General features: G+C 51.5%; 1 protein-coding gene across 8 annotated transcripts; it reads right to left on the minus strand.

Annotated features, from left to right (window-relative positions):
* Nucleotides 1-9: 9 nt before the first annotated feature.
* Nucleotides 10-24,837, minus strand: PLEKHA4 (pleckstrin homology domain containing A4). Of its 8 annotated transcripts, XM_053211357.1 has the most exons (21): nucleotides 24,559-24,837; nucleotides 24,253-24,439; nucleotides 22,413-22,502; nucleotides 21,214-21,321; nucleotides 18,733-18,805; nucleotides 18,514-18,614; nucleotides 18,251-18,360; nucleotides 17,446-17,661; nucleotides 16,725-17,016; nucleotides 16,030-16,101; nucleotides 14,468-14,515; nucleotides 14,237-14,317; nucleotides 13,931-14,080; nucleotides 12,557-12,655; nucleotides 9,951-10,091; nucleotides 9,200-9,299; nucleotides 9,051-9,127; nucleotides 2,267-2,428; nucleotides 1,308-1,366; nucleotides 821-933; nucleotides 10-474 (listed from the first exon to the last, which is right to left on the minus strand). In XM_053211357.1, the coding sequence occupies exons 3-21, from the start codon at nucleotides 22,494-22,496 to the stop codon at nucleotides 206-208; spliced, it is 2,355 nt and encodes a 784-aa protein (XP_053067332.1). In that variant the 5' UTR covers nucleotides 22,497-22,502; nucleotides 24,253-24,439; nucleotides 24,559-24,837; the 3' UTR covers nucleotides 10-205. The 8 variants fall into 8 exon arrangements, with proteins under 8 accessions (XP_053067332.1, XP_026893808.1, XP_026893807.1 ...); XM_027038007.2 differs by lacking the exons at nucleotides 24,253-24,439; nucleotides 24,559-24,837 and adding an exon at nucleotides 22,952-23,494 and having other exon boundaries at nucleotides 22,413-22,596; XM_027038006.2 differs by lacking the exons at nucleotides 24,253-24,439; nucleotides 24,559-24,837 and adding an exon at nucleotides 22,952-23,493.
* Between the last annotated feature and the right edge of the window lie 29 nt (nucleotides 24,838-24,866).

The raw sequence follows: 24,866 nt of genomic DNA on the forward strand, positions 1-24,866 counted from the left end.
GCTATTGACTAAAAGTTCAAAGTTTTAATCCGCATTTGGACAAGTATTGGGAAAAATCAAACTTTGGCGATATACACTCCTCCTCTGGCCACCAAGGAGACCAGACCACGCCCCCACTGCGCCCTGAGTGGCTCCAGATCTCCGGGCGGTACCTCGAGGCCACGCCCTCACGTTCCGATTGGCTGCGGCGCTCGCGTGGGGCAGGTCAGAAGCTGGACTGCAGCAGAGTGACCCGCAGAGGCCACGCCCCCTCTTCTTGGGTCAGGGCGGGAGGGGCGGTCCCCGATTCCCACGTGGGCTCCCAAGAGGCGGGGCCTGCGCCACGCCCACTACCCCGGTGGGAGCACCCAGCCGAGCTGGAATTACTGGAATTAGCCACTGGAGACCTCGGGGGTGAGGTCACCTGGGGGGTGGGATCTGACAGAGGCGGTGGCGCGGGGGGAAGAGGGTCTCCTCGAGAGTCCAAATGTCCACCTGCACAGCACGATTGGGGGGATGAGAATGGCAAACTTTGGGACACAGGAGTCCAGACCACCAGGCCTTTCCTCTCAGACCCAGGAGTCCAGTCCCCACCCTCTCCTCCCTCAGACCCACAGGTCTGGCCCCAACCCCCTCCTCCCCCAGACCCAGGAGTCCTGAAACCCTGTCCCCTCCTTCCTGGGATCTGGAACTTCGGAGCCCTCAAGGGCACTTTCCTCATCAAGACAAAGGATTTCCAGCAGCTCTCAGACCCCTCCCGACCTGCACCAAGGATTCCAGGCTCTGTCTGGCTCCCTCTTCCCTAAAACCCAGGAGTCCAAGATCCCCAGCCCCTCCTCACCTGTCATCATTCTGTGCCACTGCGACGCCTCAGTGGCCAGAGCTTGAGAGAGGCTGAGGACTCTCTCCCGGTGACCTTCGGATGTTGGCAAATAAGGGGTGGTGGTCCTCGGACTAGAAAAAAAGAGATATGGGGGGGGCGTCTACAATTAGCCAGTACCACAGGGCCATGCATGTCCTCCCAGGAGTTGTAGTCCCTAGCACATGTCTCTAAAGGACTTTAAACAGAGCTTGCATTATGGGATTCATAGTCTATTCCTTGTTAAATTTCACCCGCTTTCCTAACAAAGAAAAGGAGTTTCATATCAATCCAGTTCTGCAGTTTGGGAAACTCCAGTTCTCACTGCGGATCCTGGCCTTTCTGGTGGCCCAGGAATTCAAGCATCTCTAGAAGCTTCTGCAGTCTGTATGTCTTAGTACTCAAGAGACAGCAAGCAGCCTTTGGCAAATTGATTTTCTGCTTCCTGCCTCACTTTCCACTTCCTTACCTGCTCCAGGATCCAGAGCTTCTGAGCCATTTGGGGGCTCCTGAGTGTCCCTGGACAGGCTGCAAAGGAATCGGGGCATTAAAATTCCTCACCTGGAAGTCCTCATGGTCTGATTTTGAGGGTGAAATGAAGGGGGCTCAGAGAGGGAATGAAATTGCCCCGGAGACACTGACAATGTTTAACTTTACATGCATTCCTGGAAAACAGCAAGGGTTAAGAAAGTACCCCCCCCCCCGCCCCCAGCCATTTGCATTCGGGGAAATGGCTTACTGCAAAGCACCCTTCTCCATATGACCTACATAAGACTGACAAATGACCACCCTCTTGTTCACCTATGACAAGACAAGGCCAGAAACAGACCCTCCAAATTCACAATTTACGCCTCATAATGGAGTAGCTGAGCTGTTGGTCCCCTCTAACCCCCTCTAACACCCCTGAGCTGTTGGTGTCTGGCTGAGACACCTTCTGATTACAAAAACAATCCCAGCTGCAAAATGACCCACCTAGGACTTGTCTAATTCCTCCTAGAAAAGTCTCACACACATCGTGCTGATCGTATCTTCAGCGCTGGAATGCTCTCCCCATTGCAACAGTATGAATATAATCATCTCCTTACTTGCTCACTTCCCTCCCCAACCCCCGCCTCCCCCCCCCACCCCGGCTTTGATCACGCAGAGGAACTAAAAAAGAAAAGCTGGGCCCACAGTCCAGACCTGTGACCCCCATTCTGAAGGAAGAACAACACTGGTGAAGCGACACTGTCTCTGCCTCCCCTGCCGCACCACCACCCCACTAGGGGAGCCATCACATGGGCACACAGATCAGGGGTGAGTCTGAAAACCCAGTTCTGGGTAAAGCGGGAGAGAAATCCCCATTTTACAGAGAAGGAAACTGAGCCTGAAACTTGAAGGAGAGGATCCGTTACCACCCCACCGTGCGCCCTCTGTTCTTCCCCTCACCCTTTGTTCTCTGTCAGGCTGGCGTCTGGCTGGGGACAGTGTTCTCCCCAGAGTGAGGTGCCGGGGGGAAGCAGGGCGAGGGAGAGGCCGTCCAAACTCCTGGTTTCTGCGTATTCTCTCCATCTGCTCTTGGGCACTCATCCGAGGCCGGGCGAGGGGGGCCTGGGGAGACGAGGAACGCTTGAGGCCCCAACCTTGGTGCTCCCCTTAATCTCTTCCCTGAACCTCTCTCGGCCTCCAGTCTTGCCCTCTCCCGTTAAGGTCCCCACCAGATTCAGGGCGATCTTTCTGCGCCGAGAGCAGACTTTGTCCTCCCGTGGCTCCGAGCACCCTCAGGATGTTTAAGGCCCAACTGGCCTCTCTGGCCTCAGTTCCATCAGCTGCCCTGTTTGAATCCAAACCCCCAGCCCAACAAGCACCCACACTTCCTGGACATATCCAGCTTCTCTGCATGAGTAGTCAAGATTCTGGGCTTTTTTGTTTTTACTCTTTGTTTGTTTGTTTATTTATCTATTTATTATTTTTTTTAGTGTTTATTTATTTTTGAGAGAGAGAGTGACAGAGTCCAAGCTGGGGAGGGGCAGAGAGAGAGGGAGACACAGAATCCGAAGCAGGCTCCAGGCTCTGAGCTGTCAGCACAGAGCCTGACGTGGGGCTCGAACTCACGAACTGCAAGTTTACGACCTGAGCTGAAGTCAGACGCTTAACCAGCTGAGCCACCCAGGCGCCCCAGGAAACAACTCTTGAGTCAACTTAGACACAACAAAAGGAAGAATGAGATGTATTTTTTAAAAAATAATTTTTTTTAATGCTTATTTACTTTGAGAGAGAGAGTGAACAAGTTGGGAGAGGGCCAGAGAGAGGAGAAAGAGAATCCCAAGTGGGTTCTGTGCTGTCAGTGCAGAGCCCAATGTGGGGCTCGATCCCATGAACCATGAGATCATGACCTGAGCCGAAACCTAGAGTCAGACGCTCAACCGACTGAACCACCCAGGCGCCCCAAGAAGGAGATGCATTAACTAAATTGTCAAGAGGATCGACTTGGGTTGGCCTTTGAAAGGATTTGGGGAGCTCTCTCTGGCCGTCAAAACCAGATGAACAACACACACAGGGAAAATGCCGCGTATAACTGGAGTCGGCCCCCACAAGCCAAGGAACCAGCAGAAGCTAGGACAGGGGCCTCAAACAGATCCTGGCACCTTCAGAGGGAACACAGCCCTGTTCACACCTTGATCATGGGCTTCTAGCCTGAAGAGCTTAAAACGCAAGAGGACAGGGGCGCCTGGGTGGCTCAGCCGGTTAAGCGTCCGACTTCGGCTCAGGTCGTGATCCCGCGGTCTGTGAGTTCGAGCCCCGCGTCGGGCTCTGTGCTGACAGTTCAGAGCCTGGAGCCTGCTTCGGATTCTGTGTCTCCCTCTCTCTCTCTGCCCCTCCCCCACTCATGCGCTGTCTCAAAAATAAATAAAATCATTAAAAAATAATTAAAAAAAAAAAACGCAAGAGGACAGAGCTAAATCAAAGCCGGGGGGGGGGGGGGGGAGAAAAGTGTGCTAAAAAGAAACCAGAAGTCTGGAGAGAACCCCAAGGGTGTGGCCAGACAACCCGTTTGCTAAGAGATTAGGCATGTGACATGGGGATCCAGGAAATCATCTCAGCAGGAACACTGCCAGCTTGAACCGGAGGGGACAGAGAGGGACTGAGATGCAGGAAGGCTGTCGGGACTTGTCAGCTGCTCCGGGCAGGAGACAGGCAGACGGGGCTCTCCAGCCGCAGACATGTGTCCTTAAGGAAAGGGGGCCGTGTGGACACAGACACATACAGGGAGCCAGCCACAGATAAGACACAACAAAGCTGCAGCTATAAGACCCCAAGCAGAGCTCTCTGACCCGGAGACATACCATCCGAGCTTCTGGGCCATGACCTCCAGGCAGTGACCTCTGGAGTGTCCCACGCTGTGAGGGACTTCTCCCACAGGAGATGTTCGTAGCTCTGAATTGGACCACCCTGCAGTTGGCGGATGGGGTTCTGGAGGCCAGAGTTCTGGGCTCCTGAGCGGCCCTGTACAGATGTATGTGTTGCTCACTGCCCAAGGGCTGAGCCCTCCACCTACCAAGTCATGCTCTGCCCTCCCAGAGGGGGTGCCTGCCTGTCTCCGAACTCACAAAAAGGCTTCCTGTAGGCTAGCAGAGATGCTGGCTTTAGAAACATTTGCACCAGCTGTTTCCCTAGTAAATTCCCCTTTGGTAAATTCTAACCTATTCTTGAAGGTCTCTCTACCTCCAGGAAACTGTCCCACAACACGCCTAGGCTGAGTCTGGGAGCTGCCCGCTGGTGTCCCCCAGAGCCCCTGAGCTATTGCCATTGCACCACGCACACGCCTCCCTCTCTTCTCATCGTGATCCCGTCTGAGGCTCCCCAAAGCCTGAGATGTGGCCTGATTCAGCTCAGCAATCACAGCGTCCAGCGAAACCCAGTACACACGAGCCCAGGGCCTACAACAGCCCCGGTGACTTGAACAATCTCAAACTTGAAGTTCGGAATTAATCAGCATATTCAAACCTGGATTCCTCACCTTCCCTCCACTATCCCCTGCATGGTAACTGCACTGCCCCAGAGGCCCAGGCCAAGGACCCAATCGTCACTCCCCGACTCCTCATACCCTACCTGTAATGTGCCAAGAAATCTTACTGGCTCCACCTTCCAGATCAGTTCCAAAAATCTCCTATACGCAATTCTACATCCCCTCTCCCTCCCCTGTCACTGCAAACACACAAACAAACAAACAAAACCTAAAAACGGACACGTTTTCTTAAACTTGGTGCCGATATCCACCTGGTATTATGACGTACAGCATCGTCACCTGAGTCTCAGCACATCCTCTGTCATGCGGGCCCCTGCCATCCGTGGCTACTTTCTTGCTTTTTGTTATTTATGACTTTTGGTTTAAACTGATCTCCAAGATAAACGAAGGAGCCCAAGACGGCCCCGTGGGTTACGGTGAAAAGAAGCAACAGGAATATTGGTAACGGGCACCTGGGTGGCTCAGTCGGTCGAGCGACCGACGATTTTGGCTCAGATCATGACCTCACAGTTAGTGAGATTGAGCCCCGTGTCAGACTCTGTCCTGGGTGTGGAGCCTGCTTGGGATTCTCTCTCTCTCTCCCTCTCTCTGTCCCTCCCCCGCTCGCGCTCCTGCTCTCTCTCTCTCTCTCTCAAAATAAATGGATAAACTTACGAAGAAAAGAAAAGTAAAGAAAAAAAGAAATATCTGTGACTTCTAAGAGCTCTGAAGAAAAATCCAAGCACAGATTTAGGGCTCCGAGAATGTTTCAAATGGCCCTGCAGGGGGCGCCCTGGCTGGTGAATTCAGTCCAAAGACCGGGCAACTCTGATCTCAAGATGGTGAGTTCGAGCCCCAAGTTGGGGGTGGAGAAAAAGACGAAATACATGGTCAGTTCTCAGGGGCAAGAATCCCCAGCCCCTTCAAGCGTCCGTCCAGCCGGACCAAGAATCAAATTCACACAAGACAGATTAAGCGGAGAAATCCAAATGTAACAGCGGACGCACGGGGAGTCCGCACGGACGTGGAGATTCCAGAGGCTGTCAGGCAAAATGAGGTATGCATATCATTCCGAACCAAGGACAAGGGGGTAGGGGCCTGGGACTCTAGAGGAAGGGACGCACTTCACAGAGAGACGAGAAGAGGAGGAGATATTTGGTAATGAGATGGCTGTCCTGCCATACAGATGGGCCACTCAGATAAAATTTATCTCAGCCAATAACCCTATTCTGGGAAAGAGCTCCGATTTCGATTTTTCTATGTAGTTAAGGGAGGCACCAATGTTTCTCTTGGGCCCCCAGGGTCTTGATTGCCTTTAGCTCAGAATAATCTTCATGCTAAAGTGGCCCATCTTGGGGAGGCCTGCCCTCAGCCCTTACACAGTTCATTGCTGACCTTCAACAGTGTGGATTTATTAAGTGACCAAGAGATCCCAACCGATTTGCTCAATTAAAATGAGACACCCCAGGGGCGCCTGGGAGGCTCAGTCGGTTAAGTGGCCAACTTCGGCTCAGGTCATGATCTTGTGGTTTGTAGGTTCAAGCCCCGCGTCGGGCTCAGTGCTGACAGCTCAGAGCCTGAAGCCTGCTTTGGATTTTGTGTCTCCCTCTCTCTCTGCTCCTCCCCCACTCATAGTCTGTCTCTCTCTCTCTCTCAAAAATAAATAAACGTTTGGGGCCCCTAGGCGGCTTAGTCGGTTAAGCGACAGACTTTGGCTCAGGTCATGATCTCACGGTTTGTGAGTTCGAGCCCCATGTCGGGCTCTGCGCTGACGGCTCAGAGCCTGGAGCCTGCTTCGGAGTCTGTGTCTCCCTCTCTCTCTGCCCCTCCCCCGCTCATGCTCTGTCTCTCTGTCCCTCTCTGTCAAAAATAAATAAAACATTAAAAAAATTTTTTAAAAAGTGCCTGGTATTTATAATCAATTTTTAAAAATTTTTTCAATGTTTATTCATTTTTGAGAGAGAGAGAGACAGAACGGGAGCCCGGGAGGGGCAGAGAGAGAGGGAGCCACGGAATGTGAAGCAGGCTCCAGGCTCCGAGCTGTCGGCACAGAGCCCGACGCGGGGCTCGAACCACAGACTGTGAGATCAGGACCTGAGCCGAAGCCGGATGCTCAACCGACTGAGCCACCCAGGGGCCCCTATAATCAATTTTTATTCCACGGAACTCAATCGATCATTTGGTTGTTTGTTGCTATATTTTTAAAAACTTGACATTTAAATTCAGACGTTATTTATAAACCAAATCCCGTTTAAGTATGAACATTCATACATTTTGCTAGAGAAATGTAACGTGTTTGATTAAGGGTGGCGCTGTGGGGGGGGAGATTATAGAATACACAGTATACGCATATTACCAGCCTGGAGTCTGCAAATGTTTGCGTTTTGAATTACATCTGGTCCCGAGAGTGTTGGATAAAGTTTGCAGACCGGCGTAACAAGAATCTGCCTCCCTCTCAACATCTCCACTCCTTCTAACCTAGTGGAAATGACCGTTATCTCCTGCCTGGACTGTCCTCACTGGGTCCCGGCCTCAGCGCTCGCCCTGCGGCTTGTTCCCCGCACGGCCCTCAGAGGGCGCCGGTTCCCGCTTCGGGCAGCTCAGAACGCTCCAGGGCTCCAGGCTCACCTAGGGCCACAGGACCACGCATGCGCGATCCACGCCCTTGACCCATGTCTCCTGCCCTCTACCCCTCTCCCCCTCGCTGGCTTACTCGGTCCCAGACACACTGACTTTCTACCTGCTTCCGCAACACCGCAGGCCCAGTCCTGCCCCAGAGCCTCTGCAAAGGCTGTTCCCCTTGCCTGTAACGCTTTTCCACCAGATATCCCCAAGGCTCGCTCCCTCACCTCCTTCAGGTAGCTGCACAAGTGTCACCTTTGCATGAGGCTTACCCTAGACCAAGCCATTTACAATTGTACCCCTTCTTCCGGCATTCCAGACCTTCTGCTTTTACCTCTTCAGCACTTATCACGTATAAAATAATGTACAGTAAATTATAATCTGCCTCTTCCCACTAGAATGTCAGACTCCTGAGGGAAGGATTTTTTTTTTCCTCGTTCTGTTCACGTTTGTGCCCTCAGCGCCTGAACAGCTCTGTGCAATAGAACTTTCTGTGATGGTGGCAATGTTTTGTATCTGCCCTGTCCAACAGGGTAGCCTCTGGCCAAGTGTGGCTCCTAAGAATTTGAAATGCAGTGAGTGCAAGTGAATTTTTTCATTTTACTTCATTTTAGTGCATTTTTTTAAAGATTTTATTTTTAAGTAATCTCTACACCCACCATGGGGCTCGACCTCACAACCCCGAGATCAAGAGTCACACGCTCTACTGCCTAAGCCAGCTGAGCCAGCCCCTCGTTTTAATTCATTGATTTCTTTTTTTTTTTTTAAGTTTTATTTTTGAGACAGAGAGTGACAGAGCATGAATGGGGGAGGGGCAGACAGAGAGGGAGACACAGAACCGGAAGCAGGCTCCAGGCTCTGAACCATCAGCCCAGAGCCCGACGCGGGGCTTGAACTCACGGTCTGTGAGACTGTGACCTGAGCTGAAGTCGGACGTTTAACCGACTGAGCCACCCAGGCGCCCCAATTCATTGATTTCTTTTTAAGTGTTTACTTATTTACTTTTGAGAGACAGAGGAGGAGGAGGGGCAGAGAGAGAAGGAGAGAGAATCCCAAGCAGGCTCCGTGCGGTCAATGCAAAGCCTGATGCAGGGCTGGAACTCACGCACCGTGAGATCATGACCTGGGCCGAAATCAAGAGTCGGATGCTTAACAGAGTTCAGCCACCCAGGTGCCCCAAATTATAATTCATTTAGGCTTAAATAATCACGTGTGGCGACTGGCTACCTTATTGGACAGCCAAAGGGATATTTAATAAATATTTGTTGAATGAATGAATGAGATGCTACATCTAGGCACTATTTTCAACCTAGTGGGCATTCACTTAGTTTGAATACTCACATCAGCTCTAGGCTGTAGGTACTCCTGTTAGCTCCGTTTTGCAGATGAGAACATAGAGGCAGAGAGGTTTAATAACTGACCCAAAGTCACACAGCTTAGAAGCAGCAGAGACAGAATTCAATCCCAACACTCAACCAGTCTCTCTCTCTGCTCTGGGGTGTGGCCCTAGAACTCCTTTCTCGCAGCTGTCTCCCCAGAGTGGGGGGTGCTCAGATTAAAGGGTTACAAGATGGACCCGAGGAGGCTGGGTGGGCTGCCTACCTTGGTTCCTGGCGGTGGGGAAACAGGACGACGACTCTCAGGGCTGGAGGCCCGGGAGACCCTCGGAGATCCAAGACCTGGGAGGACAGAACGGGACTTGGTGAGGACAGGAAATGCCAAGCAAGTCCCACCCGGGCCAGGACACTCACCTGAGCGAGGGCTGGGGAGGTCTCTGTCACCCCCGGGCGGCCGCCCCCAGTCAGCCTCAGGGGACCGGGATGAGCTCAGCTCCAAGGACTCAGGCAGGCTCTGGCACGGTCGGGAAAGGAGAATAATGCTTATCATTGTCATTTTTCGGGCACTCGGCCATCAAGACACAGCATGAGTAGGAGTTAAGACTGAAAACCAGGAGCCAGACATCCTAGTTTCACATCTCAGCTCTGCCACCTAGGGGCTGTGCAACCTTCTTCAAGTTACTTTCCCTCTCTGGGCCATATTTCACCTTTGAATCCATGTCTGAAGATTGAATCCATGCACGTAAGGCACTTAGAACAGTGCCTGGCACATAGCAAGGCATTTTAAGTGCAAGGTTTTATACTGATTATGCATCTGGCGCCGTGATAAGCACTTTATTCGCATTATCTCATTGAATCCCCTCCTGCAAGGTGGCAATTATTATCCCTATTCAACATAAGGGGAGGGGTGCTTGGGTGGCTCAGTAGGTTAAGGGTCTGACTTGGGCTCAGGTCATGATCTCACGGTTCATGAGTTCGAGCCCCATGTAGGGCTCTCTGCTGATCAGCACAGTATCCTAGATACTTCCAGAGCCTAGGATACTTGCCTGGGGTTGCTTAGCTGAGAGAAAGAAAGGGAGAGAGAAAAAGGGGAGTGGGTGATGAGTTGGGCCAGGGCAGATGGGACAGGGAGCTGGGGGTGGGGAAAGAGGCTTGTGCGTCTCACCTCCCTCTCTGAGGACTCCTCGCCTTGGAGTGCAGGGGATGGGGAGTCGGGTTCAGCGTTGGGGGGTGGTTTCTGGGGGCCCCCCAGACCTGCCAGCGTGTCTTCCACCATCCATAGTTGCTGCTGAGCAGATGCTCTGTCCTGGGGGGGAGGAGAGAAATCCGCTACTCAAAAGGTGGGAAAATGCCAGGAGGGTTAAAGATGGGTCTGAAATCAGCGAGGCTGTATTTATGGAGTCATAAACGCATGATGTGTACATGTGGAGGCTCTATTTGTGGATATCCATTTCCATACAGATATCCCTTTGACCCATCACAATTTATCACAAACACTGGCTTTTCTTTTCTTTTCTTTTTTTTTAACTTTTTTATGTTTATTTATTTTTGAGAGAGTGGGAGAGAACGGGGCAATGGGTGGGGACACAGATTTCTGCACAGAGTGAGGTTACGCGGATAATTTTATCCTACTCTTTTAAAAAAAATTTTTTTTAATGTTTATTTTTGAGAAAGAGAGAAAGAGGGCAACCAGGGGAGGGGAAGAGAGAGAAAGAGGCAGAATCTGAAGCAGGCGCCAGGCTCTGAAATGTCAGCACAGAGCCCGATGCAGGGCTTGCATTCATGAACTGTGCATTCGTGACCTGAGCCGAAGTCAGATGCTTAAGCAACTCAGCCATCCAGGCGCGCCAACACTGTCTTTTCTATACTGCTCTGCAGTTATCTCCATTATAAGTTTGAGAGCATATAAATATATGTGAATCTGCTCTTGAATATCCTATTCTATCCCTTTTGTCTATTTGTCTAAACTTGTGACATTAGTACACTGTCTTATTAACTGTAGCTTTGCAGACAGACATGACATTCACTTGCCTTAGTCCTCCAGCTTTGTTTTTGGAGGTTGCCTTGGCTACTTTTAGTCTTTTGCCCTGATGGATACAATTTAGAGTCATTTTGTCAATCTCTACACAGAAACCTCCCAGATTTGTACTGGGATTGTAAATCCCCACTGGGGAAATCAATCTGGAGAGACTACATCTTTATATTATGGTATCTTTCCTATCCATGAACATGGTATATCTCTCCATTTATAAAAGTCTTCTTTAATTTCTCTCAGTGATGTTTTATGGAGTGCCGAATAGATGCCTTGCATATCTTTCATTAGATTTCATCCTGGATATTTTGCTTGTTTATGTCAATTACAAACACTATTGTTTATAAATATTCTCTATTCATTTGGTACTAACATACAGGAAGACCATTGATTTATGCGTATTATCCTCGCATTCAGTGACCTTGATGAATTTGTTTATTCTACTAGCTTATCCAGAGATTATTTTGGATTTTCTACATATATACAATCATGTCATCTATAAATGAAAATAAGTTTACTTCTTTTTCTCTGCTCCTCATACCTTTATTTGCTAGACTTGAGATGAAGCCTTTTCTCCTTTTTACAAAAATACATGGACTGATTTTCAAGTGTTAAAGTAACCTTGAATTCCTGTAATAAACCTAATTTGGTTCTTTGCATATACTGCTGGTGCCAAGTGATTTTTAACACCAGTGGGGAGGGGGGTTAGCAGTGAGAGTGGATTTTAGGAAGAAGGGGGAGGGATTTAACATGCAGAGAGCAGCGCTTAAATCTGAGTATGCATTTAATACTAGAAGTCAACGTTTTCAACTAAAGATATATGATCTAGAAACTTGATTATTAGGTTTAGAATGAAGAAGTAGGGTAGGGGGTGAGCCTGTCTGGCTCAGTTGGAGGAGCATGTGACTCTTGATCTCAGGGTTGTGAGTTCAAGCCCCATGTTGGATGTAGCGATTACTTAAAAATAAAATCTTTAGGGGCACCTGGGTGGCTCAGTTAAGCATCTGACTCTTAATTTCAGCTCAGGTCGTGATCTTGTGGTTCGTGAGATCCAGCCCCAAGTGGGGCTTTGCACTAACAGTTCGGAGCCTGCTTGGGATTCTCTCCCTCCCTCTCTCTGTCCTTCCCCTGCTTGTGCTCTCTGTCTCTCTCAAAATAAATAAACATTTAAGAAAATAGGGCACCTGGGGGGCTCAGTCGGGTGAGCCTCCGACTTCAGCTCAGGTCATGATCTCATGATTCGTGGGTTCAAGCTCCACATCATGCTCTGTGCTGGCAGCTCAGAGTCTGGAGCCTGCTTCCGGATTCTGTGTCTCCCTCTCTCTCTGCCCGTTCCCCCCCCCGCCCCTTCAAAAATAAATAAATATTAAAAAAAAAAAAAAGTAGTGAAACTTGAACCAAGTGATTGGATTTGGAACTAGAAATTCCAGAGGATAAATGAAACAGCAAAAGTCAGGACACAGGATGTGGCAGGGCTGAGGGGTGAAATTTTGAACCAGAGGACAGGGCTTCAAAATTAGAGGAGAGATTTAGAACCAGAAGAGAGAGTGATTCCAAACAGGTGTGTCTTAAAACGAAGGGCAAGGTCTTAACTACAATAAAGGGTTCAAAATGTAAGGAAAGGATGTAAGGGGAGGAGTTTGAAACGAAGTGGGAGGGGCTTAAATGCCAAAAGGGTTTCAATGGCGGACAAGGAGCCGAGGGTGGAGTGTGGGGTCTTGGGGCAGGGGTATGTATACCTGGGGGGAACCAAGGTGCAGCAGGTACTCCAGAGTCTCTCTCAGGCTGCCCAGTTCCTGTTCCAGGCTGTTGTATGTGTCCCAAACCCGCTCTCGCTCCTCAGGTGCCCAAAACAGGGAAACACAGGGTTAGTACGCCCACCCACCAGATCTTTCCCCACTCCATTTTTTCCCAGCCCGAGGAGGAGGAAGGAAGGCCTGGTTCCCAGTGCCCGGATTGGGGGGGTGGGGGTGGGGGTGGGGGTGGGGAGAGGACACATATGGACTACAATTCCCAAGAGCCCCTTTGCTCAGACTACTAGGATTCCCCAGAGTCTATAAGGAACCTGCCATTCCAATGAGCTGCTAGTGTAGACAAATACCTCTGATTACCTCTGAACTCCGCTAGGGTGGAAGAGTCTACAGATCTAATAAATTCTTGGGACAGTCAAGACAGAGAGAGAGAGACCCCCAGGGTCTCTAAGCACCCCCAAGGAAGAATCATTATCATCACAGCTAATACTTATTAGGTGCTTACCGTGTACTAGGCACCACACTTAGCTCTCATTTATTTAATTCTTGTGAGGTAGGTATTATCAATGTCCCCATTTTACAGATAACAATAATTACAGCGAACATTTAAATATTTCTTACCATCTACCAGGTACCTAACTTTTACATATTCACAAATATATGATATATACATGATATATATAGAAAATATATTACATAATATATAAGTGTTAAATAATCACTCATTTATATATGTATATTATAGATTATATATGTTTAAATATGTATGTATTTAAGAAATTTTTACAATGACTGTATGTACTAAATACTATTTTTATCATTTCAAGTTCATAGAAGAGGCATCTGAGGGGGCAACTGGGTGGCTCAGCCGGTTGAGCGTCTGACTCTTGATTTAGGTTCGGGTCATGATCTCACTGTTTGTGAAATGAAGCCCCGGGTCAGGCTGTGCACTGGCTGTCGAACCTGCTTAAGATTCTCTCTCTCCTTCTCTGTCTACTCGTCTTCTCTCTCTCTCTCAAAAAAAAAAAAAAAAAAAAGAGAGAGAGAGAGAAAGAGAGAGAGAGGCATCTAAGGCCCAGAGCGGTCAAGTAACTTTTCTAAGGTCACACAGCAGGAGCTGAGATTCAAAACCAGGAAGCCCATGTCAAATTCACCCTCTCAAACCACTAAATTAAGTCTGCTGTTTGTTGGCTGTTTGCCCCTCACTCTCTAAGACCGTCAAGATGACTGGTTTAAAACCTGGAAAGAGGGGAATGCTCAAGAACCACCTTCCCATAAGCCTCTGCTGGCAGGTCCCCTTCACTGACAACTTGTAGCGTCCTCAGGCCTCCTGGGAGGGCATGCTCCTTCCTAGACGCTCACCTGAGTCAGGTGACAGAGAGTGGCCCTCACACTGACCAGTCGGTCCTGCAGGAGGCGCTGGCGCCCCCAGGCCCTCCCTGGAGCCGCGGCCTCCCTGGTTGTTTGGCTCAGCTGCTGCCTGGTCAACTCCAAGGCTGCTTCTAGCTGCTCCTGCACCGAGACGGAAGGTGGTTCAACTTCTGAATCCACGTACAGCCCCAGAGAGAGAGAGACGGTGTCCTCCCAAATCCTGGGGCACGCTGGGGCTCAGGAAGGGAGAGATGGGTGGAGAGGCCAAGAGTCCTCCCCCGTTTCAGAGCCTCATACCTTCTCCTCTTGTCTCTGGTCTATCTCCTCCTGTAGCCTCCTCAGGAGCCGGTCCTGCCCACACAACTTGGTCAACAGAGTCTGGAAAGAGGAGGACAGGAGCTATTTATGGACCAGATCTGGCTCTTCCCCTGTCCTCTCTGCGGCCACGGCCACCACCACCGCCACCATCTAAAGTGTTCTCTTCCCGCCTCTGAGAACTCGGCAGGGGTTGGGCCAGGGAGGACTTACATCTGTCTCCAAGCTTTGGTGAAAAGCTGAGTCTAGGGGGGGACCCGGCTGAGGAGAAAGAGAAAAGCCAGGGGTCACATGGACAGACAGGTCTTTGTTGTAGCTCAGTGCTGAATCAAGCCCTGTTTCTAATGACAGACACCTTTCTCCTTATTAGCTTTGTTCCAAGCTTTAGCAAACCTCAGTAGACCAACCGCCAGATTCTTGGCTTTAGGGAGATCCAATGGGCTCTGTTACCAAACAGCTATAGCCATGTTATGACTCGGGGAGAAAATTCAGACATTCCTTTTTTATTTATTTTTTTTTATTTAAAAACTTTTTTTTTAAAACGTTTATTTACTTTTGAGAGAGAGAGAGACAGAGCACGAGCAGGGAAGGGGCAGAGAGACAGAGGGAGACACAGAATCCAAGGCAGGCTCCAGGCTCCAAGCCATCAGCACAGAGCCCGATGCGGGGCTGGAACTCACAGACCGTGAGATCATGACCTGAGCCGAAGTCGGACGTTCAACCGACGGAGCCACCCAGGCACCACACAGACATTTCTTTTACAAGAGAAAATAAAATAAGGATGCTCACTACTACTGTTACAGTTTCACACAGTAGTAGAGATCTTGACCGATGCTATTGGAAAAGAAAAAGAAAACAAAACGAAGTGTAAGGATAGGAAAGGGAAAAGTAAAACCACTATTATTTACAGATGATATGCTCACCTACCCAGAGAAACCAACAAAATCAAAGAGTGATCAGAATAAGAGAATTCAGGAGCACCTGGCTGGCTCAATCAGTGGAGAGCATGTGACTCTTGGTCTTGGGGTTTGTGAGTTCAAGCCCCACGATGGGTGTAGACATTACTTAAAAATATATAAAATAAAAAATAAAAAATTAAATAAATAAATAAATAAATAAAAAATAAGAGAATTCAGAAAGGATCCCAGAGGAAAGATGACATTCCAAACATCAATCATATATCTCTATACCATCCATAGCTAGAAAACAATTAAAAAAAAAAAAAAAAAAAAAGGCGGCGGGGGGCACCTGGGTGGCTCAGTTGGTTAAGCGTCCAACTTCAGCTCAGGTCATGATCTCACGGTCCGTGAGTTTGAGTCCCACGTTGGGCTCTGTGCTGCCAGTTCAGAGCCTGGAGCCCGCTTTGCATTCTGTGTCTCCCTTTCTCTCTGCCCCTCCCCCCCTCATGCTCTGTCTCTCTATCAAAAAATGAATAAATGTTAAAAAAAAAAAAAAAGAAAAAGATACCATTCAAATAGCTATAAAAACTATCAGGAATTTAGGAATTACCTTAACTAAGAGCACACAAGATCCCTGCGGAAAAAAACTTAAAACTCAAATATATACCCGGAAGATGATATGAATGAATGGAGAGATATTCTATATGCATGCCACCCAGTTTGCAACAGTCTTGGGAAACTAACAGAAGAGTCTGCCAAGGGACCTGGAAATACCCAGTCTTCTCTAGGCACACAAGTCCCGGAGATGACATTCTCCATAGCAAAGAAAGCAAGGAAGGGGGCTCTGGCAGATTCAAGGCGCTCCAGGACACCTACCAATAAAACCATGGAAGCCCGGGTCCCGGGAGCTCTCGGGGGGAGCTGGAGATACGTGGAGCCAGAGGGGGCCTGGGAGGAATATCGAAACAGAGATGGTTAGAAATTGGCATGTTTTAGTAACAAATATTAGAGTGGATGTGTCCAGAATTGATGTGACTCAGGAGACTCACTGAGGTTCAGAACTGAGCCCCACAACTTTCTCAACTACCTGTCCTCCAGCTATGTGCCACCGTGGGGACACATAGGATGATACTAATGGGACAAGCCTGGCAAAACAGCCCCAGGGACCAAAGGAAGTTGTAATCTACTCTCACTCTCACATCTTTGGTGAACTGTAGATATTCTGGGCTACAATCCCATGATGCTCAGAGAAAAACAGCAAGTGAACATCTTGGAAACAAACTGGAGACACAAGACAGATGTAATCCACACTGCTTCTCCCAGCATGGTCTTGCAGGACAGTATTTTGGACTACAATCCCCATAATACTTAAGGGGTAATGGCCAGAGACCAGCCCGAAAAGACAGCCCTGAGGACTGATGGGAAATGAAGTTCACTTTCCCTCACATCTGAACCCAGCAGTGATTATGCTGAACCACAATCCCCATGATGCTCAAGGGGCCATGGCCCGCAGACCAGCCTGGAAAGACAGCCCGTAGCCATATGGGAAATGTAGTCCCCCTCCCCATTACCTCTCTGCTGACCTGTGTTCTGGCCTCCTGACTCCAGTGCTGGGGACTCCTGGGGGGTCTTCCTCCCCCAGCCTCAGAGGAAGGTCCTCTCCGGGGAGTGGGGGGCCTAGAGAGTGTCTGGCGCTGGGGGCCCCAATCCAGGGCAGGCCGGACATCGATGCGACTCAGAGGGGTATGGGGTCTGGCAAGAGGTGCTATGTCACCCGAGGTCGGAGGGGGTCTGCGCGCAGGAGCAGAACGGGGCCGGGGGAGGCTCAGAGGGGATGGAGGGCGAGAGAGGGGTGTGAACAGGCTGTTGGGAAGAGAGAATAGGGGAACTAGGTCAACTCGAGCCCCTTCACCCCACTACCCACCCAGTCATCATGTGTGCGTCTCCTTCCAATGTGTCTGACGGTCCCTCTGGAGTAGAACTCCCCTCTATTAGCCAGAGCATGAATATTTTCCCCCTTTGTGGCATCTCCTCCTTAGGACTTGTCCCCTATGGGTTCTGACCCCATAAGAACTCCAGCAACTCCCACCTACTCAAGAAAGAAAGCTCTAAGCCTTACGGGAAGCAGTCCCAGTCCCTGCCCTCCTCTTAGGCCACGCCCCCAACTTTTTTCTTTTTCTTTTTTTCCCTTTTCTTTCCCCCCCCCCCCACCCCCCACCCCCTTCTTCTTCCCCTCCGATGCTCGATGCTCGGCCCTGTAAAACCTTCTTGTCCCAGACTCCGTCAACTCACTCGGGGCTCCTAGTCCTCCGGATCCGAGGTCCAGACTGGAGGTCGGCTGTGGGGCTGGGAGTGAGCAGCCCAGGTCGTCCGCGACCTCTGGACAGCCGAGCCACCTCCGGTGATTCTAAGCTGTGCCTCTCTTCCCCTCTGCTCACCTCCGGGGGGCCACCGGGGCCGCCAGGGCCCTCTCCCGGCTGGGGAAGTGCAGGTGACCTGGGTCGCCCGCTAACAAGTGGGTACAGAAAAAGACAACACTCCTTTGTGCCTCATAACAACCCTTATTCCCACTTCACGGATGAGCACACACGGGAACATACACAGAATAAAGCGAAGGTGGTGCAGTATAAATCATTGTTCCCATTTTGCAGATGGGAAAAATGAGGCCCAGAGTGTGGCAGTGACTAGTGGGGGGGAGGGGGGAGTGTAACAAGATCCATCCGGGTCTCTGGACCCAATGTCCCAGACTATGAGTCTCCAGCCTGAAACGTGGGTCAGGCTCGGGCAGTGACGGTCTTTCTATATTTGACATTCTTTAAGTGGCATCCTTAGGGATGGAGACTTCCGAGGGAGCCAACCAGGGAGGGTGGAATATTGATGGGCGGGGGCTGGACAAAGTGGTGGGTGGAGGCTAGAAGAGAAAGACTTTGCTGATTGGAGGAGATGAATTTCCCTGGGGGTGGGACTTGAAGGGCGGAGTCTCCTGAGCTACAAGACAAGTGATTGGACATTGACGAGGCAGCGCCTAAAGGGGAGGGGCTGGGGATTAGGTGGACCCAGATTGGACGTCAGGGCCACCGCCAGGACCTATACTCACCAATCGTCCCCCTCTGCGCGAGAGGCCTGGCCCAGCGCCCTCAGCCAGCCCCGCAGGTCCTCCAGCGTGTCAGCGGCCAGAACATAGGTCCTCATGCCTGGGTGCTCAGCCTGCGGGGAAAGACAGTTGGGGACGCGGACGCCCGCGACCTCTAGAAAGGAGGATGCCACGGACCCTGGTCAAGACTTTTTATCTCCAATAATGGATGCCCCAATGACTGCCCCCATTGCCTAGTGCCTTAGTGACCCCAGGGACGGACTCACGGTGAAGGTGAAGCGCCGCCCTCGGGGGGCTCCTGGCCCATCTGGCCTGATACTGTAGCTTGGCAGCAGGACGCTGCCCAGGACGCTCTCCTCGCGGCTGTCTGCAAAAGAGGGGCTGGGCTCAGGGATCACACAGGGATCTGGAGGCCAAGAGGCCAGAGGAAACGGAGGCGGTGGAGGGGGGGGACCCATCCACCCCACACAGGTCAGGGCACTGACCCTTGTAATAGAAGAGGCAATGGCCGGAGAGGACGAACCAGCGGCGTTTCCAGAGGCGCAGCCCGGAGCTGTCCTGGGGAAACAGAGCAGGAGGGGAGGCCTGAGGAGACGGGAAGTAGGGAGAGGAAATGTGGGAACGGAGACAGTGACACCTGGGGACGGGGACCCATAGAGAGAGCGCAACAGAAACGCGTTTGATGCAATGGATGGAATTGGAGAGCTGGAAGCCAGAGCGTCGTGGTCGAGCGACCATAGATTCTGGACAGTCAGACCTGCGTTTGGTTCCCAGCTCCACCCCTCTCAAACTATGCCATCAGACTAGTCATTTCCTGGCTAGGCCACTTGTGTCTTCTCATCTGTCAACTGGGGATTGAGAAGTTCCTGGAAGGCTGGAACAAGATACTATACAACACGTGGGCAGGCACGTTACATACCTCAACTCGGTCTGATTACGCTGGAGTCTGAGGCACAGAGAGGCCAGGAAGGTGGCTTGAGCCACAACCCTAATCCTGTATTTCCCCATCTCCTCTGCCAGAACTACTCTCTCCAACCTCCTGCCCCTCTTCTCTTCTTCAATCTCTTCCCGCAGAAGCCAGCATGATCCTTTGAAATTAGAAGCCAGATTGGGGGAGTCCCCTGCTCAAAACAGAGCTTACAGTCACACCTAGAATAAATCTCAAATTATTTACCCTCTCTCTCTCTCTCTCTCTCTTTTTAATGTAGGCTTCACACCCAGTGCACAGCCCGACTTGGTGCTTGAACTCACAACCCTGAGATCAAGACTTGAGCTGAGATCAAAAGCTGGACGCTTGGGGCGCCTGGGTGCCTCAGTCGGTTAAGCGTCCGGCTCCTGGTTTCGGCTCAGGTCACGATCTCACAGTTCGTGAGTTCGAGCCCTGCATCGGGCTCTGCGCTGACAGTGCAGAGCCTGCTTGGGATTCTCTCTCTCCCTCTCTCTCTCTGCCCTTCCCCCGCTCACACACTCTCCCTCTCTAAATAAGTAAGTAAATAAATAAATAAAATTACCTAAAAAATACATTTAAATAAAAGAGTCGCTTAACTGACTGAACCACCTAAGCGCCCCTCCTTACTCTCTTTTACAGGCTGGCAGGGAATCTCTCACACTTGGTCCTGCATCAGAATCACCAGGAGGGCTTGTTACATTACAGCTTCCTGGGTCCCATGCCCACAGTTCCTGAGTCAGTAGATCTAGGGTGGGTGGGAGCTGACCGTGCCATTTCCAGCAAGTTCCCTGATGATGCTGAGGATACTGGCCAGGGACCACTTTGAGAACCACTGCTCTGCCACTCCTGTCTCAACCCTTGGCTGGCTCCAAACACCAATCTTTGGCCTGCTGCAGGGCCTTTGGCTTTCGGATTCCCTTGGCCCCCAGATCTTAACACGATCGGCCTCATTCATGTCACGATATGATGAAGTGATTCATGCCACTTAGGCCTCAACTCAAATGTCATCTCAGAGATGCCTTCCCTGACCAAGAGTCAAATGGTACTCTGCCACTTTTATTTATTTTTAAGTTTTTAAATGTTTATTTTTTGAGAGAGAGAGAGAGAGAGAGAGAGAGAGAGGCAGAGCACAAGTCGGGGAGGAACAGAGAGGGAGACAGAATCTGAAGCAGGCTCCAGGCTCTGAGCTGTCAGCACAGAGCCGGACGTGGGGCTCGAACTCACACACTGCGAGATCATGACCCAAGATGAAGTCAGTGCTTAACCGACTGAGCCACCCAGGGCCCTGGTTTTTATTTATTTTAGAGAGAGAGAGAGAGAGGGACCAAGACTTGGGGAGGGGCAGAGAGAGGGGGGGACAGAGGATCCACAGCAGGCTCTGTACTGACACCAGAGAGCCCGATGCAGGGCTCCAACTCACCAACTGTGAGATCAGGACCTAAGCCTAAGCTGAAGGCTTAACAGACTGAGCCACCCAGGCGCCCCCCTCTGTCACTTTTCAGTACATCCTCCTGTGTTACTTCTTCAAAGCAATTCCTACAGTCTGAAACAAGCTAACGTATTATCCGTCTCTGCCCTGCCCCATCCTGAATATACTATACTTGTTTGTCTTATCTGGGCTTGGCACCTTGTAAATATTCAGGAAGCGGTTGCTGAATGAACGGGTGCATAGAACAATGACAGAAAAAGGGGGGAAGGATTGTTAGAAAAAAACGAGGGGTGGGGTGCCTGGGTGGCTCAGTCTTCAGCTCAGGTCATGATTCCACAGTTCATGAGTTCGAGCCCCTCATCGGGCTCGCTGCGGTCAGTACAGAGCCCGCTTTGGATCCTCTGTCCCCCTCTCCCTCTGCCTCTCCCCCACTTGTGCTCTCTCTCTCAAAACTAAATAAATATCTATTTTTTTAATAAAAGAAAAACAAAACACATTTGGAGACTTGGAAGAAGAGAAACAGGGGACAGCCAGGGGGACAGCCTCTAGCATCACTCGGTGTCCTTTCCCTTCACCCGCTCACCCCACCTGCTTATGAAGCCAGCCTCGGATGTGCACCGGGAGGTTGGGGTCCCTTCTGAGTGCATTGCCTCTCTTCCCGAAGGCGTGCACCTTGCTTACTGCCCGGGTAGGCTTCTGAGGAGAGAAGGAGGACAGATGTGAATGGGGCCTTGGATGGGCTTGGGGGAGGCAGTGCATTGGGAGTCAGGCAACCCAAGACCCAACCTCAGCCGCCCTCAGAAACCACCCAAGGAGGGGACTGAATTCTGAGATCAGAATTGGATGTGTGCGTTACAGAGCTAACGGACACTTTTAATGGGCGGACGGAGCTGTTTGGGGGAAAGGAAGAGACTACTGGCTGACGAGGAAGGAATTTGGGGATCAAGGGTCTAACTGAGCCAGAGATGTAGTGCAGTCTTTGGGATCTGAATTGGAGATCTTGCCTGGGAGGTCCCCATAATCAAGAAAGATCTCCATGCAGAGTCCCTGGTGATGGGTCAGCTGAATGGAAGGATGTTTCAGTGCCAGGGAGTGACATCCCTGAGCAACCACGACCAGAGACAGATGGTTCCAAATCCTTCCCTCCCAATAGGAGAGGAGCCCCTTCTCCTGTCCACCCAGGCATCTCCAGCATCCATAGCTAGGGTCCCCCAGGATGCCCTGCCCTGGGGATGGCACTGAGTTGGGATTGAATCTCTAGATTCTGAGCTTGGTAAAGTCTAAATGAGTGAAGAGAATGGCAGAGGACAAGGAAATGAGTGTCACTGAACTTGGGGCTGGGGCAATGACTTGGGAGGCAACTATCTCAGCCCTCTTGAGAAAGGTCTTTTCCTTCTCGGGTTTCAGAACTGGGTAGATTGGATGCCTGGAGCTGGGACAGGGAGTTTTCAGTCCCAGTCAAGGGTAGTCACCGCCTGTGAATTCCTGGGGAGAGCCTCATGGCTGGGGAGTAGCCTTAACTTAGCAACCAAGTCAAGCGAGATTGTGACTCTGGCTTTGAATTGGGAAAACAGGAGGGGTGGAGACAGCTGGGAGCGTCTCTAAATTCCTAGCTGGGGCTAGTGGGCAACTGGGGACCTTACTAGGTGTGGCAGATCCCATCGCTAAGGATCCTGGCTCCTAACAACAGAATCCCTTGAGCTGGCACGGAACCAGGACTGGGAAAAAAGAGGATGGGGCAGCCCAGAGCCCCGCCTACCTCCCCGGCCCTTCCAAGAAGCTCAAACCTTGGTGCTCAGGCTGCCCAGGGAGGAGATGGTGGAGACGCTGCTGGCCAGGCTGAGGCTGCTCCGGGGTCTGCCCTCCTCCATCAAGGGCTTGGGGAGAGAAAGAAAGGGGCTGTGTGCGTGTCTCTGCAGCTGACCCGGCTGGGGACAGAGACGGGGTCAGGGGCTCGCAGGTCGGAGGAGGCTGAGGAGAAAGAGCCTGTTGTCTGGGGACTGGGGGGCTGGGGGAGGCCCTGGCCCGGGACTGCATACCAAGAGCGATGCCAAGAGAGGTGGGCGGCATTGGCAGCTGCGGGGAGGGGGGCAGCTGTCTGCCGCCCAAGACAGGGAATAGGGGCTCCTTTATTCTTGCCCCCTGCACTCTCGCCAGGAATTTGACCCTCTCTGTGCTTAGGGAGCCCCATTCCCTGCCTCTTCGCGGCTGCCCCCAGCTACCTGTCTCCAGCCCTCCCACACGCACCCCTAGGCCATCCCTGCCAAGCCCGGACGCCAGGAATGCACACCCAGGCAGTCCCTCCCAGGCCAGCCAGGGAACTTACCAGCTCTGGGGTCCCAAGGATGGGGGTAAGAGGGCCGTGCGGGCGCTGGGGCACCCAGCTGCAGTCTCCCTCCTTTTCTGGCTCTTGGGTGCTGCCTCTCAGACCTGTCTGCCTTCTCACCTGCTCACTCGCACACTTCTTGCTTTGTGTCACTTCTGGTCCCTCTTGCCTTTAGGCTCCTAACACCTTGTCTCTGGCCCCAGCTTGTCTATTTGTCTCTAATCTGTCTCTTCCAGTCTCTCTCTGGCTCATTCTCTCCCCTGCCCGCACCCCCTCTCCCCCCCCCCCACCAGCACTTTCTCTTCCAGTCTTTCTGTTTCTCTTCCAGATCTTTTCTTCTCTGACTCACAGAGTCTCTTTTCCTTAGATCTCCATCTCGTTCTCTCCCCCTCTCTCTCCCTCACACTCAAGCTCTTCCTCTTTCTCTTTCTCCGTCCCCACCGCCGCTGTTTCCTTCTCTCCCTCAGATTCCCCTTCTTTCTTCCTCCCTCTCCGTTTCTCTTTCCTCTCTGCTGGTCCGCCAGCCGCCCACGCTGCTGTCTCCCCTTCCAATCCCGGCTGACCCCGCCCCTTTTCCACCCCCCCCCACCCCCCCACCCCCGCCAGCCTGACCCCTGGCTCAGCTGCCCCCACCGCGAAGGGGAGGGGCTGCCCCCACCCCACCCCGCCCCTGACTCCTGGGTCCCTGCTGGGCCGGATTCCTAACAGTTTGGAGAGGAGGAGCTGTGGCCTGGACTCCAGGGCCCGGGTCATTCATTGGCACCCTGAAGGGAGCTGGGATCCTGGAACTAGAGGGGGCTCAGACTTCTGGGTACCTGAAAAGGTGTGAGCCTGGAGTCAGGACTCCTGAGTTGTTCATGGAGCCGGGGATCCCGGAAGTGTGTTTTTGAGTGGACGGGTCCAGGTTTTCCAGGGAGGAGGGAGTGACCCTGGATTCTTGGGTAGTGGCTAGGGCAGGGTCAAGCGGCCACGGTCAAACATCTACCCCAGATCCAGGTGAGAATTGTGTTCTAGACTGAGGATGCCCCCCTCGGGAGGGAGACGTGGTTCCTGGGCAGATTTGGAGGAGCAAAATTCTGGGACCAGGTAGGGGGGAGGGGCCAAGGAACTGGGACGGCGTCCCTGGGCCTGGAACTTGTGGCAGGAGACCCCATTCCCATGAGGTCCAGTTGATGGTACCCAGCCGGAATTCCAGTCTGTGTATGAGTTTTGTATGAGTTTTAAGTGGGTGAAATCCAGGTGTGGAGCCTTGTGCTTGAGACCAGGAAGGAGTCTGAATTTGGGGGTTAGAATCTACTCACCAGGGGCGCTTGGGTGGCTCAGTCGGCTAAGCCTCGGACTCTTGATTTCAGCCCAGGTCCGTGATCTCATGGTTCGTGGGTTCGAGCCCTGCTTGGGGCACCTCGATATTGGAATTCTCTCCTCTCATGCCACTCCCTCTGCTCCCAGGTGCACACTCTCTCTCGAAGTAAATAAACTTTTAAAAAACTAAAAAAAAAAAAAAAAAGAATCCACTCACTAGATATTTGTTGAGTACCTACTCTGTGCCAGGCACTGAGGAAAAAAAGCAGTGAGCAAAGTCAAATGCCTGACTTCAGGGTGCTTACATGCTTGTTTTCATTCACAATCAAGTCTAGGCTCTGCCATGACCGTTTTGGGCAAGCGACTTCGTTCCCCAGCCTCAGTTTCTCATTTGTGAAATGGAACCGATGCTCTCCCTCACCGGGAAGGAAACGGACCGGCTGCGAAGGTGGAAGACTCTAGACTGGGGCCTGCTGGTTAAATTGGGAAGGGGTAGGAAGGCGTCTTGCCACCCCGACAGGAGTTGGGAGAGCGGCCCGGCTGCTTACACCGTCGCCGCGTTTGATTGACAGCTCGCCTGTTTCGGGGCGTGGTCACGCTGGGAAACGTCCCC

This window comes from Acinonyx jubatus, chromosome E2 (assembly GCF_027475565.1).
Source record: "Acinonyx jubatus isolate Ajub_Pintada_27869175 chromosome E2, VMU_Ajub_asm_v1.0, whole genome shotgun sequence".
Taxonomy (NCBI): domain Eukaryota; kingdom Metazoa; phylum Chordata; class Mammalia; order Carnivora; family Felidae; genus Acinonyx; species Acinonyx jubatus.

Coding starts and splice junctions, on each gene's coding strand:
- PLEKHA4 (XM_053211357.1), bottom strand. CDS start 22,496: ATGGAGGAGGGCAGACCCCGGAGCAGCCTCAGCCTGGCCAGCAGCGTC. Junction 18,615..18,732: donor TTGCCTCTTCTATTACAAGG/GTCAGTGCCCTG, acceptor CCTCTTTTGCAG/ACAGCCGCGAGGAGAGCGTC. Junction 14,516..16,029: donor GGGCTTCCATGGTTTTATTG/GTAGGTGTCCTG, acceptor CTTTCTCCTCAG/CCGGGTCCCCCCCTAGACTC.